At 42.0% G+C, this 21,728-nt stretch overlaps 1 protein-coding gene across 5 annotated transcripts in view; it reads left to right on the top strand.

Annotated features, from left to right (window-relative positions):
• Nucleotides 1-6,828: 6,828 nt before the first annotated feature.
• Nucleotides 6,829-21,728, top strand: part of KDM1A (lysine demethylase 1A) — a 52,792-nt gene continuing 37,892 nt past the window's right edge. For 3 of the 5 annotated variants that reach the window (XR_014685595.1, XM_084496837.1, XM_084496840.1), the window contains exons 1-4: nucleotides 6,830-7,141; nucleotides 9,841-10,006; nucleotides 14,810-14,869; nucleotides 18,380-18,513. Coding sequence is in view for 4 of the 5 variants with exons in the window: in XM_084496837.1 (XP_084352963.1) it covers nucleotides 6,854-7,141; nucleotides 9,841-10,006; nucleotides 14,810-14,869; nucleotides 18,380-18,513 (648 nt within the window). In the remaining variant the exon portion in view is untranslated. Of the gene's footprint in view, nucleotides 7,142-9,840; nucleotides 10,007-14,809; nucleotides 14,870-18,379; nucleotides 18,514-21,728 lie in introns of all 5 variants that reach the window. The other 2 variants (XM_084496839.1, XM_084496838.1) reach the window with 2 other exon arrangements.

The raw sequence follows: 21,728 nt of genomic DNA, 5'->3' as shown, positions 1-21,728 counted from the left end.
TGTCTATAAGGTTGTTTCAGAAATGAGTTTCATTGTCTGACTCTATTCTTTCTGGGGTGCCATGTTGCCATAGGACTTGCTTTTCAAGGCCCAGGATAGTGTTCCGGGCGGTGGCATGAGGCACAGGATATGTTTCCAACCATCCGGTGGTTGCTTCCACCATTGTAAGTACGTGGCGCTTGCCATTGCGAGTTTGAGGGAGTGTGATGTAATCAATCTGCCAGGCCTCTCCATATTTATATTTCAGCCATCGTCCTCCATACCACAGAGGCTTTGACCGTTTGGCTTGCTTGATTGCAGCACATGTTTCACAGTCATGAATAACCTGAGCTACAGCGTCCATGGTCAGGTCCACCCCTCGATCACGAGCCCATCTCGTATGTTGCATCTCTACCTTGATGGCCTGAGGTGTCATGGGGCCATTGGGCTATAAATAATTCACCTTTATGCTGCCAATCCAGGTCCACCTGAGCTACTTCAATCTTAGCAGCCTGATCTACCTGCTGGTTGTTTTGATGTTCTTCAGTAGCCCGATTCTTGGGCACATGAGCATCTACGTGGTGTACCTTTACAGCCAGGTTCTCTACCCGAGCAGCAATATCTTGCCACAATGCAGCAGCCCAGATGGGTTTGCCCCTGCGCTGCCAGTTGTTTTGCTTCCATTGCTGTAACCATCCCCACAGGGCATTTGCTACCATCCATGAATCAGTGTAGAGATAGAGAACTGGCCATTTTTCTCGTTCAGCAATGTCTAAAGCCAGCTGAATGGCTTTCACTTCTGCAAACTGACTCGATTCACCTTCTCCCTCAGCAGCTTCTGCAACTCGTCGTGTAGGACTCCATACAGCAACCTTCCATCTCCGATGCTTCCCCACAATACGACAGGACCCATCAGTGAACAGGGCATATTTCTTCTCATTCTCTGGTAACTGGTTGTACAGTGGGGCTTCTTCAGCACGACCCACCTCCTCCTCTGATGATATCCCAAACTATTTGCCTTCTGGCCAGTCCATAATCACTTCCAATATTCCTGGGCGACTGGGGTTTCCTATTTGAGCCCACTGAGTAATCAGTGCAACCCACTTGCTCCATGTAGCATCAGTTGCATGATGTGTAGAGGAGACCCTTCCTTTGAACATCCAGCCTAGTACCGGCAATCGGGGTGCTAGGAGGAGCTGTGCTTCAGTACCGACCACCTCTGAAGCAGATCGAACTCCTTCATATGCTGCCAATATCTCCTTTTCAGTTGGAGTATAGCGGGCCTCAGATCCTCTGTATCCCCGACTCCATAACCCCAGCGGCCGACCTCGAGTTTCCCCAGGTTCTTTCTGCCAGAGGCTCCAGGTGGGGCCGTTCTCCCTGGCTGCAGTGTAGAGCACATTCTTTACATCTGGTCCTGTTTGGACTGGTCCAAGGGCTACTGCATGAACTATTTCCTGCTTGATTTGTTCAAAGGCTTGTCGTTGTTCAGGGCCCCATTCAAACTCATTCTTCTTACGGGTTACTTGGTAGAGCGGGTTTACAATCAGACTGTAATTTGGGATGTGCATTCTCCAAAACCCCACAACACCTAGGAAAGTCTGTGTTTCTTTTTTGCTAGTTGGTGGAGACATAGCTGTTATTTTGTTGATCACATCCATTGGGATTTGACAACGTCCATCTTGCCATTTTATTCCTAAAAACTGGATCTCTCGTGCAGGTCCTTTGACTTTATTTTGTTTTATGGCAAAACCGGCTTTCAGAAGGATTTGGACTATTTTCTTTCCTTTCTCGAAAACTTCCTCTGCTGTGTCACCCCACACAATAATGTCATCGATGTACTGCAGGTGTTCAGGAGCTTCCCCCTGCTCTAGCGCAGACTGGATCAGCCCATGGCAAATGGTAGGGCTGTGTTTCCAGCCCTGGGGCAGCCGATTCCAAGTATATTGGACTCCCCTCCAAGTGAAGGCAAATTGTGGCCTGCACTCTGCTACTAGAGGGATGGAGAAAAATGCACTAGCGATATCAGTTGTGGCGTACCACTTGGCTGCCTTCGATTCAAGTTTGTACTGAAGTTCCAGCATGTCCGGCACTGCAGCACTCAGTGGTGGCGTCACTTCATTCAGGCCACGATAGTCCACTGTTAGTCTCCACTCGCCATTAGACTTTCGCACTGGCCATATGGGACTATTGAAAGGTGAATGAGTCTTGCTGATCACTCCTTGGCTCTCCAATTGACGAATTAGCTTATGGATGGGAATCAGGGAGTCTCGGTTGGTGTGATATTGCCGCCGGTGCACAGTTGTGGTAGCGATTGGCACTTGCTGTTCTTCGACCCTCAGCAACCCCACAACAGAGGGGTCCTCTGAGAGACCAGGCAAGGTAGATAATTGTTTAATGCCCTCTGTCTCTAAAGCAGCTATACCAAAAGCCCACCGGAACCCTTTTGGGTCCTTGCAATATCCTCTTCTAAGATAGTCTATGCCAAGGATACATGGAGCATCTGGGCCAGTCACAATGCGGTGCTTTTCCCACTCATTCCCAGTCAGACTCACTTCAGCCTCCAATACAGTCAACTGCTGAGATCCCCCTGTCACTCCACAAATACAGATGGGCTCTGGCCCTTTATAGCTCGATGGCATTAAAGTACATTGTGCACCGGTATCTACTAAAGCCTTATACTTCTGTGTGTCTGACATGCCAGGCCATCGAATCCACACAGTCCAATAAACTTGATTGTCCCTTTCCTCCCCCTGGCTGGAGGTAGGGCCCCCCTAATCCTGGTCAGAATCTTCTTCGTTTCTGTGTTTGAAGGACTGTCTGCTGGAAGTTGGAGAAGCAAACTTTTCAGAGAATCCCTTTTTCCCGATTGTTTTCTTTTGCAACTCACGTACCCGTGCCTCTAGGGTCGCGGTAGATTTTCCATCCCATTTTCTCATGTCCTCTCCATGGTCTCGTAAGTAAAACCACAGGGTGGCACGGGGTAAGTACCCACCGTATCGTCTTCCTTGTGTGGATGAATGCCTACCCCTGATAGCTGAGACACTGCTTTGTTCAGGTGCAGAGGAGAATAATCTCTCAAGTTGGTGAACCTTTTCAGAAAGTTTATCCCAAGTGTTCTCTTTTGGTCGGTGGACACTGGTTTGTTCAGGTGGGGAGGAAGATAGATTCTCTTTAAGTTGGTGAAACTCCAGAAAGTTTCTCCACAGCTGAGACGCAGGCCTGTAAGAAAGAGGAGAGACTTTCTTCGTACTGCCGGAGTTGTTTAGCCACTTCATCCACTGTGAGTTCCTCATCCTCTTTCCAGGCCATTATTGCCAATGAGCTGGCATATGATGATGGTGCACTCCGTACAAACTTCCGCCACATGGGCTGTGTACAGCTGACTTCATCTGGATCTTTGGATGTTTGTCTGAGGTCTGGATCCTCATAAATCACTTCCCGTACGGCTAATTCCCTCAGGTACTGGATTCCCTTCTCTGTAGTGGTCCACTTGCCTGGTAGACATAAAAGTTCTTCCTTGAAGGGATACCTTTCCCTAACAGCTGAGAGGAGACGCCTCCAGAGGCTGTGATATTGTGCTCCATCTGCAATTGCTTTGTCAATGCCTGCGTCTCTAGCAAGGGATCCTGTGGAGGAATGGTTAAGTGAAATAGGACATGTGGATGTTGGGCAGTTAGGAGGCAATGGGCTAGTGAAGTACCGTACTCAACTCACATGAGTCTGGCACGTACGCAGCTGGCTGAGAGCCAATCAGGCTCAAGGACACGATGCCCTTGAGCGATGGGGAAAGTCCCTAAGGCGGGACGGTGGCTAAAAGAAGGAGGAACTACCTGAAAAGAGCGGGAAATGTTAGCCAATCCTGAGCTTAGTTTTTGCAATATGTATGAGTTGATTATGTTCGAACTAGATAAAAGGCGACTGAGCTATCCATTAAAGTTGAAGTTTATTGTTCACTCATATTGAGTGTCTGTGTCTTCCTTCCATCGACAACAGGATCCCAGCCATCTGGCTTCCCTGCCATCTAATTCCACACAATTGGCTGCAGTGTCCCAGCACCGGAGCAGCCAGGTGACAAGCTGCTCACCTATACAGCGACCAAAATCTTTTCACACATCTTGTAGCTCATGCTCATATAGGTTTCGGGTAGTTACTGTTGATTTTTCGGCATCCTCATCTTCCTCCTCCTGAATCCCTGATGGCCCAGCATTGTCGTCTCTATACCTAGATTTGGCAGAAGACTCTCTGCATTCTAAACAACTTGAATCTCTACACCATTTTTTCACCTTCTCTACAGGGGCAACTTGCACTGCTACAGCTCATTTCTCTGACCCAGCTACAGGGTCTGCCACAGGGGTTGGAGTACCCTCTGCAGGGTCTACTTGCACTGCTACAGTTTGTTTCTCTGACCCCGTTACAGGGTCTGCCACAGGGGTTGGAAACTGAAACCAGGACACCAAGCTAGCATGCATGGCTATTAATGCGTTAAAAGGCACAAAGACTCTAGAGATTTCTAAGTTTCCTTGGAGATACCTGGTATAACCAAGTGTTCAAATCTTCCCCCTCAGCGCCCAAATGATGGGGGGATTGGGGGGAGGGAGAAGAGAGGCTCAGCTTGTTGACTGATCCCAAAAGTCAGAAGGTCCTCATGATAGTATCTTCCCTGACATCCCCTTTCTCTTAAGCCAATTTATATTTTCAATTTTTTAGGTAGAGCTTGAGTGACTGTAGTCATGCGTATCTTGGAAAGGTATAGGCTCTGAGAAATACAGAGCACATGCTCAGTGAGGGGTGGTCACACCTTGGAGGTGTGTTCTATTATTATAACAATATTATAAATGAGCAAAAGTTCACTAGAGTACAACATTTTGTCAAAAACATGACAAGTGGTTGGCTCAGGGTAGAAAATGTGCAGATTATTGGTCTCTGTGTGCACAAGAACAACCAAGTCCCCACCTGGTCACAGAGCCTAACCGCGGAGTCTCCTCTCTACACTCCATTCTGTTCCTTAGAGTCAGCATACCAGGTTCCCCCAGTGCAATACCATCTACAGTTGGAAGCCTATGGAACGCTTAGGTAATGCAGCTACACTCCATCCTGAAAGCTTCTTCAATGCTGTACATTTTCTTTAAAATGTGAATATTAGTTTAATTTTCCTGGCCACTTTAGGCAATTACTCCACAGTGGTGTCCCACAGGGATCTGTCTTGGGACCAGTACTGTTTAATATCTTATACAATGACATAGACAGTGGGACCAAGTGCACCCTCAGCAAATTTGTAGATGACACCAAGCTGAGTGGTGCAGTTGATATAACTGAAGAAAGAGATCCCATCCAAAGGGACCTGGACAAGCTTGAGAAGTGGGCTCATGTGAACCTAATGAGGTTCAACAAGTCAAAGTGCAAGGTGTTGCACCTGGGTCAGGGCAATCCCGGACATGAGTACAGACTGGGAGAAGAACTCATTGAGAGCTGCCCTGCAGAGAAGGACTTGGGGGATCTGGTGGATGAAAAGCTCAACATGAGCCAGGGCTGCACCAAAGGAGGAGTGGCCAGTGGGTTCAAGGTAGGTGATTGTCTCCCTCTACTCTGCCCTTGTGAGGCCCCACTTGGACTACTGCATCCAGGTCTGGGGCACCCAGCCCCAGGAGGATGTGGGGCTGTTAGAGTGGGTCCAGAGGAGGGCCACAAAGATGATCAAGGAGCTGGAGCACCTCTCCTATGAAGAAAGGCTGAGAGAGCAGGGGCTGTTCAGCCTACAGAAGAGAAGGCTCTGGGATGACCTCACTGTGACCTTTCAATACTTAAAGGGGACTTATAAAAAAGATGGAGAGTGACTCTTTGCTCAATCAGATAATGATAGAACGAGGAGGAATGGTTTTAAACTCAAAGAGGGGAGATTTAGATTAGATGTTAGGAGGAAATTCTTCACTTAGAGGGTGGTGAAGCACTGGAACTGGTTGCCTAGAGAGGCTGTGGCTGCCCCATCCCTGGAGGTGTTCAAGGCCAGGTTGGATGAGGCCCTGGGCAACCTGATCTGGTGGGTGGCATCCCTGCCCATGGCAGGGGGGTTGGAATCTTTGAGGTTCCTTCCAACCGAAGCCATTCCATGATTCTATTATAGGCAAAAATGTTTCCCTTTCCCCAGCCTTGGTATGTGTCAGCACCTCATGAGTACATACTGCTAACTAGGACTGCCTAGGGAAGTTTTTTATTTTCCTTGGTTGCCAACAGGTCTTGCTACTTTTTATCCGGATTAGATGTATAGGTGGGGAAATTGTGGAAGAGCTGCATGCAAAGGTAAATTTACGGAATAGGCATAAAAGGGAATCAGTAGGCATTGTTTCAGCTTGCTAAAGTAATTGGAGGTTTTTGTGAGACTTGCAGGACAGAGAACCAATAAGGAGCACTGCAGGGCCAGAGGAGTAACTGGGAATTCCCTTGGAATCTGCCCTAGAGGGGAATAGTTATTTGTGAATTCAAAGCAACCATTACATCTGTAGTAATGGCAAGGTACTGCCAGCAGCAAGATCAAGATGCAGGTTGGGCTGATAGTGTTGCTGGCAGCCTCCCTCTCAGCCGTCTCGTGCCAAGATCCCAGGAGACGCAGGGCTGAGGTGAGCTCTGGCACCCGGCTTCCTCACTGCGTCCTTCCCGCGGGGCCGCTCGCCCCTGCACCACCTCACCCCGTCGCGGAGGCTACGTCAGCAGGCCGCGGACCGGAGGGCGAGGACGCCATTTCCGCATGCGCTGGCAGCCGCCCATACCGGAGGCCCGGCGCGCGCGTGCCACGCCCCGGAGGTGGCGTAAGGGGGCGGTGCCGGCGGCCCTCTCGCGGCTTCCTTTGTGCGGGCGGCGTGGCACGGCCGGGGCGATGCTGTCCGGGGGGAAGAAGGCCGCGGAGGCGGCGGGGGCCGGCGGCGAGGGCGGGCCCGAGGCGCCGGTGCCTCCGTCCGGTGCCGCGGGAGCGCTGGGCTCCTCCGCCGAGGGCGGCGGGACGGCGGAGCGCACTCCTCGCAAGAAGGAGCCGCCGCGGGCCTCGCCCCCGGGCGGTCTGTCCGAGCCGCCCGCCGCCGGCGCCGCCCCGGCGCCCGGCGCTGAAACCACCGGCATCGCCGAGACCCCGGAGGGTCGCAGGACCAGCCGCCGCAAGCGGGCCAAAGTAGGTGGAGGGGCGGGGTAGGGGTAGGGGCCGGGGTCTGTCGTGTGCTGGGCGGTGCTGGACTGGGGAGGGACCTGCGAGTGCCCTGTGCGTCAGCTGCGCCTCAGCTTTCCGTAGGCGAGGTTGGAGAGTTGGGGCGACGTTTGGGTGGAGGTGAGGCTTAACTGTGAAATCTATACGTCTTAAGTAGCTTCCAATAATTTAGGCTCCCGCTCTGCGATTTTTATGCTTTCCTGAACGTAGGAGAACATTTCTTGTTCGTTAAACTTCTATTTGGAAACATTGTTGCAGAAGACTTTGAAGAATTTGGGCGTGCCCACAGCTGGTTGTTTTCGATATGGAAGCTGAAATTACTTCTTAGAGACTGTTGTGCTGTAGCATGGAATGTCTTGCTTTTCAGAATATTTACATGACGTGGTAGCCAGACTGGTCCTTTGCATGTAGAAACTGCCAAAAGAAGTTAAACTGGTACAGCCTCGGAGGTAGCATACCTGGATTTTCCTTACTTTCTAGTGCTCTGTTAGCAAGTAAGAATTCATTATTTGTGATTGTGTTTTGGTGATGCTTCTCTGCATTGACACTATCTGTTAACTAAGGACGTTAATCTCTTGTAGCATGGTATTCCCATAATCACTTCAAGTTAGCGCAAGGTGTCACTGTCTTAATCAGTGTAAATGTTTCTGTTGTGAAATCACTTGAGGAGCTTTGCCAGCTTGATTGTTCTCTGAAAGCTGTGGGAGCTCAAGGAAGAAGGGAGACTTTAGAGGGCTTTGAGGCAGTTAGTTTCTGTTGGTTTCAGGTACCTGTGATGCTGTGAAAGAGAGCAGATAATTGAGTGTGTTAGTGTTTTACTGAACTTAGGCTTTGCTGTGCACACACTTTCCAATGTTGCTTTGATTTGTTCCCATTAATGCCCTTCCTTAATGATCAAACTCTGTAAAAGTGAAAGATTTGTTATTCTTGTGATGAGAAATGCAGTGTTCATCTCATGGTAGAAGCTGACCTGTAGGCTGTTGTAGGGACACTAGCAGATGTTTTCTGTTTAGTTTTCCAGTGACTGCATATTTTGATAATGACTTTTTTCTTTTCCAGTAACCAGGGAAATTTAGTAGCAATATACAAGACTTTTTTATTTTGAAAAACGGTTCTTGGAAAAAGCATCTGTTTTTGGGATTTCCACGTTCATTTTAGGTAGAACAAGCTTTTTTCTGAAACTAGTAATGTTATTTCTTTTTACTGGAGAACAGAACAAAATATGTAGCTGAAGAAGGCAAGTGAGGGTTATCTTATCTGTTACCTGAATCTTCACTGTATGTGATCAGATGTTTACTCCATTATATCCTCAGAGGGTTATCATTTAATTATTTTGGCTCTTAGATTTAAACAAGAAGGCATGGGAGTAGAGAGGGAAGACATGATTGGAAGGCATGTAGTGGACTGAGATAGGCACAGTCCATCCCACATGCCTGCAGTTACAACAACTCTCTTCATCAATGGAAGAGCCATGCAGTGGGGTGTGGATAGCTCTTAAACATAAGATTTGTGTTACCGAGTTTTTTCAGGCTGGTAGACAACTTTTTGGTAGCACTTCTTTGCATTTTGTTTGAACTCTGCATGTTTAATATCTGCTCTGTGGTCAGGTACTCAGTAAGTTCAAAATTAATCCTGAATTATCATCAGTGATCCTGTTTCGCATTGTATCTTCTCCTTGGCACTCATTTTAGTTCTGTAAGTTATCTCTAGCAAAGCACTTAGACTAAATTTGCAGGTGTGAGTGGTGCTGTGGTAGTCTCTGATACCCCCTCTGAAGTATGACTCCTGCATCTTGAAGTCTTAGTTGAGAGGTGGCCAAATCCAACATACAGTTTTGAAGAGACACTGCAAAACTGGAGCGCTGGAGAGAAATGTAGAGGTGCATTTTTCAGTATTTGATTTATGTGGGGACACTAATGAGAAAAGCTAGATGGCATTGTAAATTACAGCAGTAAAAGTATTGGAGAACCAGAATAAGAGAGATCAGATGAAGTCTGGTTGTGGGTTGTGTTTTTTTCTTTGTTTTTAAAGAGGAAGCAGAACTATAAAGCATCTGTGAGCTAGCCACAGCTTGTTCTAGCAAGTAAAAGCTCATCAGCTGAAAACAGGAGAGAGGTTTTTCTCTTGAGCCACCAGCGTGACCACTCTGGACAAGAGGCAAATGTGACCCTCTGTACCAGGGGAGGTTTTCCAGTAGATAGAATATGTGCGTAAGCTATGTTTCTGGGAACATGGCTTCTGTGGGAAGAACTGTGTATGGTTCTTATTAGCCTTGTCTGACAGATAAATTCAAATTATAGATGGGACTCATCCAATTTTTCACCCTTGAGTTTTGACAGGGAGGTGAAGGTAGGAGAGAAAACTACAGAGGTTAAATCATGAAGCAGACTTAATGGATGCATACAGACTTGCCTAGATTTTAGGAAAAAACGCTTTCTGTTGGACAGTTGAGTGCTGAAGACAAGTTCTTTTAGTGGAGATGAAAACATGGAACCTGTTAAGCTGTCGAAGACCTGTATAACATGGTGCCTGAGATAAGACTCTGGACAAGGTAACTTAGGCCTTTTCTTTGAGTCTGTATGCAGCAGAATTGCTTACGGTGTTCATTTTATTATTGGACTTGCAGACATCTTCATTGTGTTTATAGTCTGTTGTGCTTTCTACAGGTGGAGTATAGAGAAATGGATGAAAGTCTTGCAAACCTATCAGAAGATGAGTATTATTCTGAAGAAGAGAGAAATGCTAAAGCTGAGAAAGAGAAAAAGCTGCCACCACCACCACCACCAGCTCCTGCAGAAGAAGAGAATGAAAGTGAGCCAGAAGAGCCATCTGGTAAGTAAAGAGAGACCTTCTATTGTAGCACTATATATGTGTTTTGTTGCCGGAAATAAAGTGTGGCCATGTGCAGCGTGATGAATCCCATGTCTGGTTTTGATTGTTCTATGCTTTTTAGTTTTCTGTCCCCATGTGTGGAAGGAGGGTAAAAATGTGGAAGAGTAGCCTAAAGAAGATGGTAATGTGTGTAATATAATCCTAAACTAAGCTGAACCTCTCATACTGTATTCTTGTAAACCTTATTGATTTGACTTTAGAAGCTCATTGACCAGAATAGCTGCTTTGGCACTTATCTGCCGCACGGGCTCAAGTGCAAATGTTAATTTATTTGAGAGAAATAATGTTAGATTTATTAGGGAATTGTTGTTCAGGAGAGCTGATTTAATCCATAGAGATTTTTGTGGCTTTCAGTTATGGATCTAATGTTAATTTCTGGTTGGACACTGCTTAAACTTCAGGACCTTCCTCATTACCTTTGACAGAGTTACAAAGCTTTGCTTTACACAGGAAAGGCTAGTCTTGTTAATGAAGCAGTTATTGTTTTTTATGGTATTAGCAGTACCCTATCCATTCTTTAACTCTGTTGTATTTACAGCTACCACCATTTGGACTCAAGTTGATGTATCATAGTAGTGTTCACAAAATCATGCTCTTGCAAAGTTTAGCTGTCAGTTTTCACAATATAATGTATGTACTCATTGGTTTTAGATGGTAGTTGAAATCTAATAGTTGAACTTTTGCTGGTTAATCACTGATGTGAATAATTGTTGGTCTTCTGTTCTGCTCTTAATGAGCTGCTTTTTGTCAGGCAGGTCTGAGCATGTAGACAATGTGACTGATGTCACTTTGGAGATACTTACCGACAGTTTCAAGAAATACATTAAAAATCACAATTGTTTTCTTTTGAAACTGATTTAACTAATTATTTATCCTAGACTTTGGGTTTAATTCATGAGATATAATATTATATCATTCTCCGTGTATTTCTCATGTGCCATTTTGTACCTAGAAGAATGATTGTTTAATTCAGTTTAAGGCATCATCAATGCGGGACTGCATTCTTCCTTGTGAAGGAGGAAACATAGGCAGTGATAGGCTCATGCTTCTTTGTACATACTACAGTCCGTTAAGCAGTTGTTCTGCAGGTACCATGTTTAGTCACCTATATGAAAATCAGTTTTAAATCAGGCCATATATAGATGGCTAGAAATAACACAGCTTCAGGTCATTATATCCTTGCTAGAAATCATGAACATATGCATGTTGGAGTGATGTAGGACCAGTGTATGAAAGAAGACAAATTTTCGGTTGTCATTCTGTAGTTACTCTTAATGTGTTGTTGAAGGCTTTTGAAGGTGTGTGTGTTAGTGTTTTTGTCTATTTTCTAAAATGCAGGCATCAGAGCATCAGCTCATCTTACACTGGATGTTCAAGTATGTTGAAACTTGTTATTTAAACGTTAGCAAGAAAAGGCATATAATCTGCTGTGTATTCTCATAGAAACGATTATAAGTGAGCTTTTCTCTCTGTCACTTCTTTGAAGCAAAAACAGAAGTGTTCAATAAGAAATAATAAATAGGATATTAATGCTAGGGCTGGGTTACATTTTGAAAATTACGCAAGATACAAAATATAGCTTGTATATTACTGTTCTTTTATTCTCAGTGCAGGCTGTAATAATTTAATTTGTGTATAAAGCCTGCCAAACTACAGGTAATGTGGTAAGGATGTAAAGCTCTTGTGTTTTGAGTTGTTACCTTTTGTGTTCTAAGTGCAACCATAAAAATGTAAATGTTAACAATAGCTGGTATTTCATTAGTCTGTACTCATAGTTCGCATAAGAAGCAAAGTTAAGTTTCACACTTCAGGTCATAGTGAAATGTTGGTTGTAGTGGGGTTGGGTTCCATTAATATGTTCAGCTTTGGTGAACTACAGATGTTTTGGTTATGCAGATTGTCATAGTCTGGATTTGCAAGATCTGCTACACATTAAACAGTATTTCATGATTAATATAAGTTAATTTACTTAAAATCTCTACTTTTTTGTTTGGGAAATATTCTCTGATAGTAAAAATAAAATAAAATCACTTCTGGTGCTGAATGACATTTGAGTTCTTGTTTGCCAGTAGCCCTTTTGAAATTGAGGAGTTTTCTCCTTTTTTTTTTTTTTTTTTTCTCTTCTAAGGATCTTTTGTTTGCCTCTACCAAATTGGATTTTCATTTTTGTCCCTCCTGAAGTTTTCCTTTACCAGCTCCTGTCTTAAGTTTTGTTAGTATTCTTACTTTCTAGTGATCTTGTTTCTAGCTGCTGTCTTCCAAAGAACTGTGAACCCAAATATGGTTCAGATTTGGTGGTGCTTTGTCTCTGCCTTTTCATCTGAATTGTCCATTTTCCTATTGAGATTTATTACTTGGTTTTAGCCATCCTTTGCTGCTATTCTTTATTTTTACGCAGTGGATGATTGTATGACGTGGACTAAAACAAAGTAGACTCTTTTCCTGACCTTATTCCAGGTTACCGTTCAGTTCATGGTCCATTATTCTGTTGCCTTGCCTCTTTCAGCAGATTCTGTTCCTGCAAGTCATGCTCAACTGCAATAGTTTGGTGTTAAATGGATTAGTACTTTGCTTGCTGTTTTGTTCCTTTGCAGGTGGAATATGATTTTCTTAGTGGGAAGGAGGGAGAATCTGAGTGCTAGTATGCCTTGTTTACATGTTTCCCTACTCAGACTGGATAGTGTTTAGAATTTTTGAAGCAAGCAGTAGTTAGTAATATTTTTTGACTTAATAACAGCTAAACAATTTTCTGTGTTAACACAAGAAAATATTGACTTCTTTTTGTAGTGATACTAAGCAATTTTGTCCCCTCTATTCACTGTCTGTGATAACAAATGCCACAGACTGATGTCTGCATCTTTGCAATTCCTTAACTTATGAAAGATGAAAGTGTAACTTTTAGTGTAATGTAATGGCTTATGCTGGAGTGTAAATATTGATGTTTGATTTATTTTCTTGCAAGAATGGAAGCAGGTCCTGTAATGCTGGAATAAGTTCCCTGCAAAGTAAAGTACTAAAGATGTAAGTGAAGTTAGGAATTTGATCTTGCTGTTGCAGATGCATTAGTCTAGAGAATCCCGATTCTGACAGGGAAGCCTGTCAGAATGCAAATATTTGTCACAATCTCTTTTGTGAGTCTGAACTTTCCTGCTAGTAGGGTGTTGCTAATAAATTGCTTTTGTTCCTCTACTGTAACTTAGTGAAAATGGCCTCCTTGTTTCAGAGCCATATTAAGCAATATGGTAGACAATCTTTTTAAAGCTAATTAAGATTTTAGAAGCCCAGTTCTTGAAATTGTAGTGCCCTAAGGCACTCAGTATACTCAGTAAGTCTGTGGGGATCTTTACAGAATTATACTAAAACTGCTTGAAACCTTGTTTATTATTTTACTTGTAGACGTATAATGTTACAGCATGCTAGATGTGCATCTAGATTATCAAAGTATGAGAACATTTGGTTCATTAGCTTAGATTAAATTAAACCATTTTTATATTAAGTTAGGGTATCCGCTGAGAGCTTTGAATTATATTTGGCAAAATTGTTCTCCAATCCCTAGCTGTAGAGTAATCTTAATGATTGTGTATTCAGCCTCAGCTTAGAACTTGTCTTTATGTGTTTGAAGATGGCACTTTGAGTGGTCGTGGTCTAGGAAGTGACCGTTTGCTGCCTTGAGTTCAGAAAACACCCTGCTTCCTGACTGTTAAAGCACTTGGTTTGAAGTAGCCTTAATAGAGGTGTAGATGGGTGAACAGTGCTCAGTGGGCTTGGTAGTGTTCCATGGCTTTCTGTTCTCTGGAGGTGATGATGTGACCAGTATTTGGTTGTAGAAATGAGTATCACTTATGAGTTAAACTGGGAGCTAGCTGCTTCTGTGAAGATTAGCAGCATGAAGAAGGCTATGTATATTAGCTTTGTTTCTGTAGACATCACAGCTGTTTTAGAAATACTCTGTTCTAAGTTGTGTTGGAGTCCTATCAAGGCTGCTGTTTAGGATTTACAGTCAGGCTAAGGTAATACAGAGGCTTGTTCAAATCTTTCAGATGAGTGCTTCGCCTTTCCTTGTGTCTCCAGCTCTGGATACATTGAAAGGCTGATGTCTTTCAGTGGTGGGTATTGATTACATTACTGATCTGTGGATCAGCAGTATTGACATATACTTGACTTAGAGGTTGTGTTTGTTAGAGTATTGCTGGTGTATCGAGGGCTCTGAAGCCAAGGTTCTGAACCTTTCATATAAAGTCCCTTCATCAACCTTCAAGGAAAGGTTTTGTAGCAAGGAAGGAAGAGGCTCTCTTCAAAGTAAGAGGCTTTTCAGAACGGTTTGAGCTATACCCTTGCATATGAGGAGATGCAGGAGTCTCAGGGGAAAGATTATCAAATTCTTATGGTTCTGATGGTATCCATCTACCCAATCTTGGCAGTAAGAAATGTAATCTTGTTATTCAAATCCTAGCCATTAATGAAGTTGATCCTAAGTATTTAGCCCCTAGGAATGCTACATATTGTGTACTTTTTTATTTCCCGAACAAGTCTGATGTGAAGGATCCAGTAACACGGATAACACCTTAGAAGACCACAGAGTTTGGTGCCCTGGACCTAGGTTCATGAAGATGGGATTCTCAGAAAATGGGTTTAGTTAGTTGGTGAAATTTAATACCTAAAACGCCAACTGCCGGGCCTTTATGTCCAGTATGGTTTAACTTATGGAGTAAGGTCCCTGAGTTCTCCTCTTTCCTTCCACAGGGCAAGCAGGAGGACTTCAAGACGACAATTCTGGAGGGTATGGAGACGGCCAAGCATCAGGTGAGGGTGGCATTTGATGCTTGCCACTTAGGAGCAAGAGCCGCCAAGCTAGGGAGTGATGCTTGCAAGTGCGCATGGGTGTGGGTGTCCAAAACTTAGCAAGAGGTGCAGGAGTTGTTTACTCACCTGTTCAAAAAAAAAAAAAACAAAAAACAAACAAAAAAAAAAGTGAGGGGTATTTTTCAAAAAACAGCTGAGGTCTGTAGTGAATACAGAAAAGGACACTGACCTATGTTGAAATGTCTCAGGCCGATCTCTCATCCCTCCTTTCCTCTCCATGTTCAGAGGAGTCCAGACATACAAAACGATAATTCTTATTTAGACAGTTTTTAACAGAATATTTTAGAAAAGCCCCAGGCTTCAGCACAGTAGTCTCTTTTTTGAAGTTGCTGAAAAAACATAGTGAGCAGTACCTTTCTTTCCCTCTCTTTTTTTTTTTTTTTTAAGGGATTGAGTTCGATATGAATCCCAGTGGTTAGCCCAGGAGATCTATCTGTTGGGGAGGTCAGTAGTCTGCTTTTCAGTGGACTGGGTGGCAAATTGTGTTCAACATTTGATCTAAGTACTGATGTCAGCAGTATGCACTTGCTGTTTAATTCACATAATTGATATCCTTACTCTTAGGTACTTAGATTGCTGCTGAAAATCATCCTCCAGCTCTGCCACTTTCACTGTCACATGAGGAATGAGGATTAGGGTTTTAAGCAGAGGAGTTGAAGGCTCCAGAACCTTTTCTGTACCTTCAAGATGTTCTTTTTGAAGCAAATGCAAATTGAGAAAATTCATCTGTGTGTGCATCCTTGCTGTTTATGTAAAGGAATCTATGTTTTGGTTCTTACCATTCATACAGAATCACTCATCACTCACACAGAATTTCTGAATATTACAGATTGTGGACTTGAGGATGTGTTGCCTATTTCATTTTTAGGCAGGCACTCACTGCTTGGAAATTATGCATAATATGCATTACATACATACGTTGAGGGTTTGCTTTAGTAATTGACTGATTCATTAGCCAAATAACTTTCCTTTGGAGTGTTTTTCATCTGCAGATGTTTCAGTAAGTCTTTAAATGAGCAGTAGCCCTCAGGATTTCTTCTGTGGGGGAGAAAGACTATCAAAATTTCAGTACACTGGTTGCTGATACTGAATGTCAGGAAGTGTTAAGTGTGTGTGTGAATGTGTGCAGAAGAGTTGTTAATTGAGTCTAGGCAGAGCCATTCCTACGCTCTTTAATAACTTGCCTGCCCCAAGGAAAGCATATGCAATTCTGAACTTGTACTCCTTTTACCATGTTGCTTTTGTGAAATGCAAAATAATAAGGGGGGGGCAGGACAGGGGGACTGTTTTATCTGCGTGAAAGTCATTTAACTTTGAGATGTATAGTTGCAAAATTAAATTCAAGGACATCTAGTTTTTAACATCTTCTGGTTGTTGGATAAATAAAGTGGTCTCTTTGCTCATGATACATAGGCTTTTCCTAAATTCGTGTGTCAAATCCTGTTTTGTTTTTTGTCTAAACTCTGAATACCAGCGCTCATCTTGAGCTGTTACTAAGATTTTTAGTTTTACAGTTTGGGTGTAGTCATAAAAGGTGTGAATTTAAAACAAAGAAAAAAAAAGTAAAAAGAACCAGAGTTTTCTGCTATTGGGTCACTACATGGCAATCGATACATTTTAAAAAGTATCTTGAGAATGCCCATTCATTTTAGCATAAGCTTGTAGAGTGAGTCAGTTAGACATTTTCAATATTCCTTTAATTGGCCATTCTCTAAAAAGTGTGCTGCTGAGCTTTTTGCTAACAATTCACGATCAGTTCATGATGCCTTAATATCTGTTATATTAAAAATACCAGAGAATGGTAAACTTTGGTTTGCATGTAATGTTATAGAGATAATGGTTCAGCATATACATTCATATGTAGGTATCTGCACATTTGGTACAATGTTAGACTGAAGGACAGATAAAGGGATGAGGATTGTCTGTTACTGGAGAAGCTGAAGCTAGCACTGCTATGCAGTTCTCTTCCATAGCTGAATGTTACTGTCCAGAAGCATTACTGGTGTGTCATCATTTCCTATTATTAATTTCAATTTACTTTCTTGCAGGGCTTTATAGCCTATGTTTTTAATTTCCTCTTGTCAAATTCCTATAAATAATTATAGACAGTTTTCTTTACCTTGGGCCATCACACAGCTAGTTCTTCTAATCTTTGTGAGTAAATTTTATTACCTTCACAAACATTTTCTTGCTTACTTTTTTTCTTCACCTTTGGGAAGTAAAAATGCTAATGGTGTGTATGGTTGCACCAGAACCAAAGGAAGAGAATTGCTGCATTTCCTCAGTACCGTGGCATGGGCATCTCTGCACTTCAGACTTTAAAACAGGTCTCTTGGTTAGTGGAATACACACTGTGAGCTTACATATTCTGTGACTACAATTTTCAACAATTCCAGTTTCAGCAAATGATCTTAACCTTGCTGCATTACTTGTGTTCTTTTCCCCCTCGGGATGTATTGGCTTATATCTTTCAAGACCTCTCTTCTGTCTGTCTTGATCTTAAGTTACTTCCTTGGACATCTGAGACTTACATAGTTCTTGCTGTATTTGACATCTCAGTATTTTGTTTTGCTCGCTGTGCCTGCAAGATTCGCTCTGTGCTCCATTTGTGCTGTAGCACTTTATGCAACTGTAGTGCTTTATGCCTTGGTTTGTTGCTTTATAACATTCTAATGAGATTGGAGCATGTAAGGTACATAACTGCATTATTAGTTCATAGCTAGTATTTTTGTTTGAATTATGAGGCATACAGGTTCCTTTATGAACAAAGTCTTTTGACATAAAATGTCTACTCTGTTTAACATTATTTTACACATGGAGCATTTAACATGAAAAGGTAGAAATCTGTTGCTGTTTGTAGGTAGTACTTGAGGAGGGGAGGGGTTCTAGGAATAGCACAAGTAGGTTTATATTTCATTGCAGTGCATGTTGTGCATATATATAAAAATGCAAAAGAAGAACCTAAGATGGATTCCTCTAGCTTGAGGAGAAGATCAGTGCAAATGAAACCCTTGGAAACCAGGTGAGAAGGGCTGTTGTGCTTGTATCTTATAGGTCTTTTGGTTTTGAATGGGCTCCAAAATGTTTTTCATACTCTGACAGAAACTAGAAACTACACAAATGAAGGACAGCATCTAAAACAGCTATGATTTATTGTTTTTTGCTGTCTTTGCGTTCTGCCGTCCCCTTTTACTTTTCAGGTTGTTTTTGCCATAGTATAGCTTTTTCATTAAGCCTAGACAATATCTGTAATTCAAAGAGTTGTTGATGTGGGAAGCAGCATGTCCTACAGAAACAAATAAAAGGATTAAGTGAAAGCATGTCATGAAATCAGCCACCATGTCACCTCATGGCTATTCTAGATACCTTAGCTAGGAAAGGTAGGGTAAAAAAATACTCACGTAGCAGTTCCTTTGCAGTGCTTGTAGACAACTTGTCTTTTTATTGTAGGTGTGGAGGGCGCAGCTTTCCAGAGTAGACTTCCACATGACCGTATGACATCTCAAGAAGCAGCCTGCTTCCCTGATATAATCAGTGGGCCACAGCAGACACAGAAGGTGTTTCTGTACATCAGGAACCGCACCGTAAGTGTATTGTAAAGAGTATTGATGATAAAGGTATAGGGCATTTGTGTAGCATTGTACCTTGCAAAGAGTTTTTGGCAGTTACCATGTCTAATAATTAGTAGATGTTTGCGGTGATGGTGGTTCATTTCTGGCATCCTCTTAAGTTGTTAAAGAAGGTATTACCCAGTCCTCGATTAAGGCAGTGCTCTGAAACAGTGTAAGTAATCTACAGTGTATTTACAATATCCAAAACATGGTCATAATGACATCAAAACTATGTGATTGAGCTCCTACAACTTTTAAATAGCAAACAAATAGAGCATTCATACCAATTTTCTATTTTTGGTCACAGCTTATAGTTTCAGTAGGATACTTGTATTATTGCTTAGAATAAGGCAAAAAGTAAACCCTCTCAGCTTTTGCTTATTTTTTTTAACTAAGAATTCTGTTGCTGTACTCAGACATCAAGTCAGTTGTGTTGCTTATTCTCAGAATGGAATAGTTACTTTTCAGCTTGAATTTCATAAGAGTTGTCTCTGAACAAATGAAAGTCTGCTTCTGAATGTTTGTAGAATCTCTACTCGATATAAAACTTCCATGCTGCTTAAAAACAGAAGGAAGATACAATGTTAACATAATTAGTTGGAGAGTTTATTCAAGCAAGCCTGAAGTTTAAACCTTAATAAAACTTAAACAGTAATACTGTCTCTGAGGGTGATTCTTTTAAATTGTGACAGTGTTTTTAGATTCCTCAGTATGCAAACAAGATTCAGCACTTTCCCCTGTACTTAGTGTTTTAGAAAACACAATATTAGAAAAATCAATAGTAGGAAAGCAAAAAAAAAAAAAAAAAAAAAAAACGTTAATTTTTTTACTGGTACCATATTTAAGAGAGAAAACAACTTACAAACCACTTAATAAAGCCTCATGCTGAAAATCTTTGGAAAAGCAGCCTTTCTTGACCATAAGACAATGAAGTTTTTGTTTGTGTTCCCATACTTTTTTTTTTTTTTTTTTACACACTTGAGATTGTGATGCCCCTTGACAGTCAGTTAATGACAGTAGCATCCAATTCTTGAAGAATTATTCAGTTGAAATTTAGGCATTGTGGACATCTTGCTCAGAGTGACTTCTGACTTTCCAGTTCTTCTAAGTTCTAGTTCTAACTGAAGTTGTAACTTTTGGAAGGGAAGTCATGAGACATGTTTGTGAAGACCACTTAAGAAGCAGAGTCATCAAAATTCTAGTAGCATTAAAACAGACTAAGGGAGGCCAAAAAATTTGAATAACAGTTTGCACAACGTGTACAGTGATAAATCCCTTTACAAACACATCAGAAACAGAAGCCTTCCGCTGACACTAAGAAATTACTAGGATTTAAAGGAATGCTTGGAAGGAGAATTTTCAGGGTTGCATTAGCAAAAATGTGTCATTAATCTTCTGACCTTAATTGCTATGGAGGTGATTAGAGAAGTTCCTAGGCAGGAATCCCTTTCTTGATTGGACTTGAGTGGATCTTCTCCAGTCAGGCTAGCAGAGGTCATAGAATAGCAGATCAAGTGAGTGGTAGTATAAACGCAGTGCCCAGCAGGTCTGTGGAAAAGCTATGAACTGCAGCATGCATCCTCTTGCTTATAGCTGGCACAGTACCAAGGAATTTGAAAATATTGACAAGGGCATGAGCACTCAGTTCCAAGGAGTTAGACTAGTGAGTCTGGTATTTCCAATGGTAACAAATGTAGAATCAAGTGAATGACCTGGTTGGTGAAAACATAATTTGGAATGCTAACGGTAGGCTTTGTAAAGGAAGGTCATGCTTTTATAATCCACCTGAGTTCTTTGAAGGATTCTATACGAAAGTGGGCGAAGGAGATCCAGTTAATGTGATCTTCTATATCCCCTGGAGCACCCCTCCCCCCATGCTGTGAAATCCCATGCTAAATTACTGTTTGTTGAAACAGATCAGAAATATTTTAAGGCCTGCACTGCTCAGCGTATTCATGAAGGTTTAGTTTTAAAAACTAGAACTTTTAAAAGAGATGGTCATTTGTCACACATACCAAGTTATTTTTAGGTCGTAAAATTTGCAGCTGCAAAAAAATGCTGAAGTCTCTTATGTGTAACTGCACATAAGTAATATAGCAATTGAAATCAATTTTAAATAAAAGTAAAGTTACATGGACAAGGGAAAGTAATTGTATATATACATAGCAATTTACATCTATAAATACAGGTTATGGTCTTTGAACTCTTTCAACTGAGAATGAAATCTTAGAGTTCTGGTATGTAATATTATGAAATAGATTCACGATCAAAAAGGAACATCATTAAATTACTTGGTAATAAGTAGAAGTTATATGCTGAAGATAAAATTTGCCACAGTTGGCCTCCCAAATTATATGGAAACTTTCCTCTTCATTATGTTTGTATAATCTCCATTTTGTGTTATCTATGAGAAGCTAAGAAGTTCACTAGTGTAATTGTAGAGAAATACCCAAAGAAGTAATCTTGGAATGTAAAATGGTGTGGATATGCTATGTATGACCTAGAGTTACATACTGAACAGCTAAATATGCTTTCAGTGTCATGGAGTAGTTCTTAGGGAAATGAATTGTGACTAATTTTATGACTCTTTCTAGCATGAAATTACATTTATTTTGCACTGGCAGTTGTAATTCTATTTCTGCTTTATTTTGAAGTGTAACTGTCATCTAAAATTCAGTAGTGTCCTTAAGAGTATGTTTTAACTTTTGGTTAGCCCTGAAACAGTCTGGCAGATGGTCTCAACGATCTTCATTAGATCCCTTTCAACTGAACCGTTCTATTCCCTGTATGTACATGGTCAATATATTCCATGCTGTTGTCTTATTTTTGGATGCTTAAAGATCTGAGATAAATTGACTTAATTAGATGACAGTTATTTCTGTAGCTTTTACAAAAATTTGAAATTCAATGCTGCAAAGTCAGATGCTGGTTAATATTGCTGGCTAATGTTGCCAGCCCAATTAAAGTATCACACAAAATACTGGCCATGCAAGTGGAAACACTCACAGAATCATAAAACAGTTTTGGTTGGAAGGGACCTCAAAGATCATTGGGCATGGACACCTTTCACTAGACCAGGTTGATCAAAGCCCCTTCCAGCCTGGCCTTGAATGCTTCCAGGGATGAAAGTACCCACAGCTTCTCTCGGCAACCTGTTCCAGTGCCTCACCACCCTCATAGTGAAGAAT

Source organism: Aythya ferina, assembly GCF_964211825.1.
Source record: "Aythya ferina genome assembly, chromosome: 24".
Classification (NCBI taxonomy): Eukaryota; Metazoa; Chordata; class Aves; order Anseriformes; family Anatidae; genus Aythya; species Aythya ferina.
This window is presented reverse-complemented; position numbering and strand designations above follow the sequence as displayed.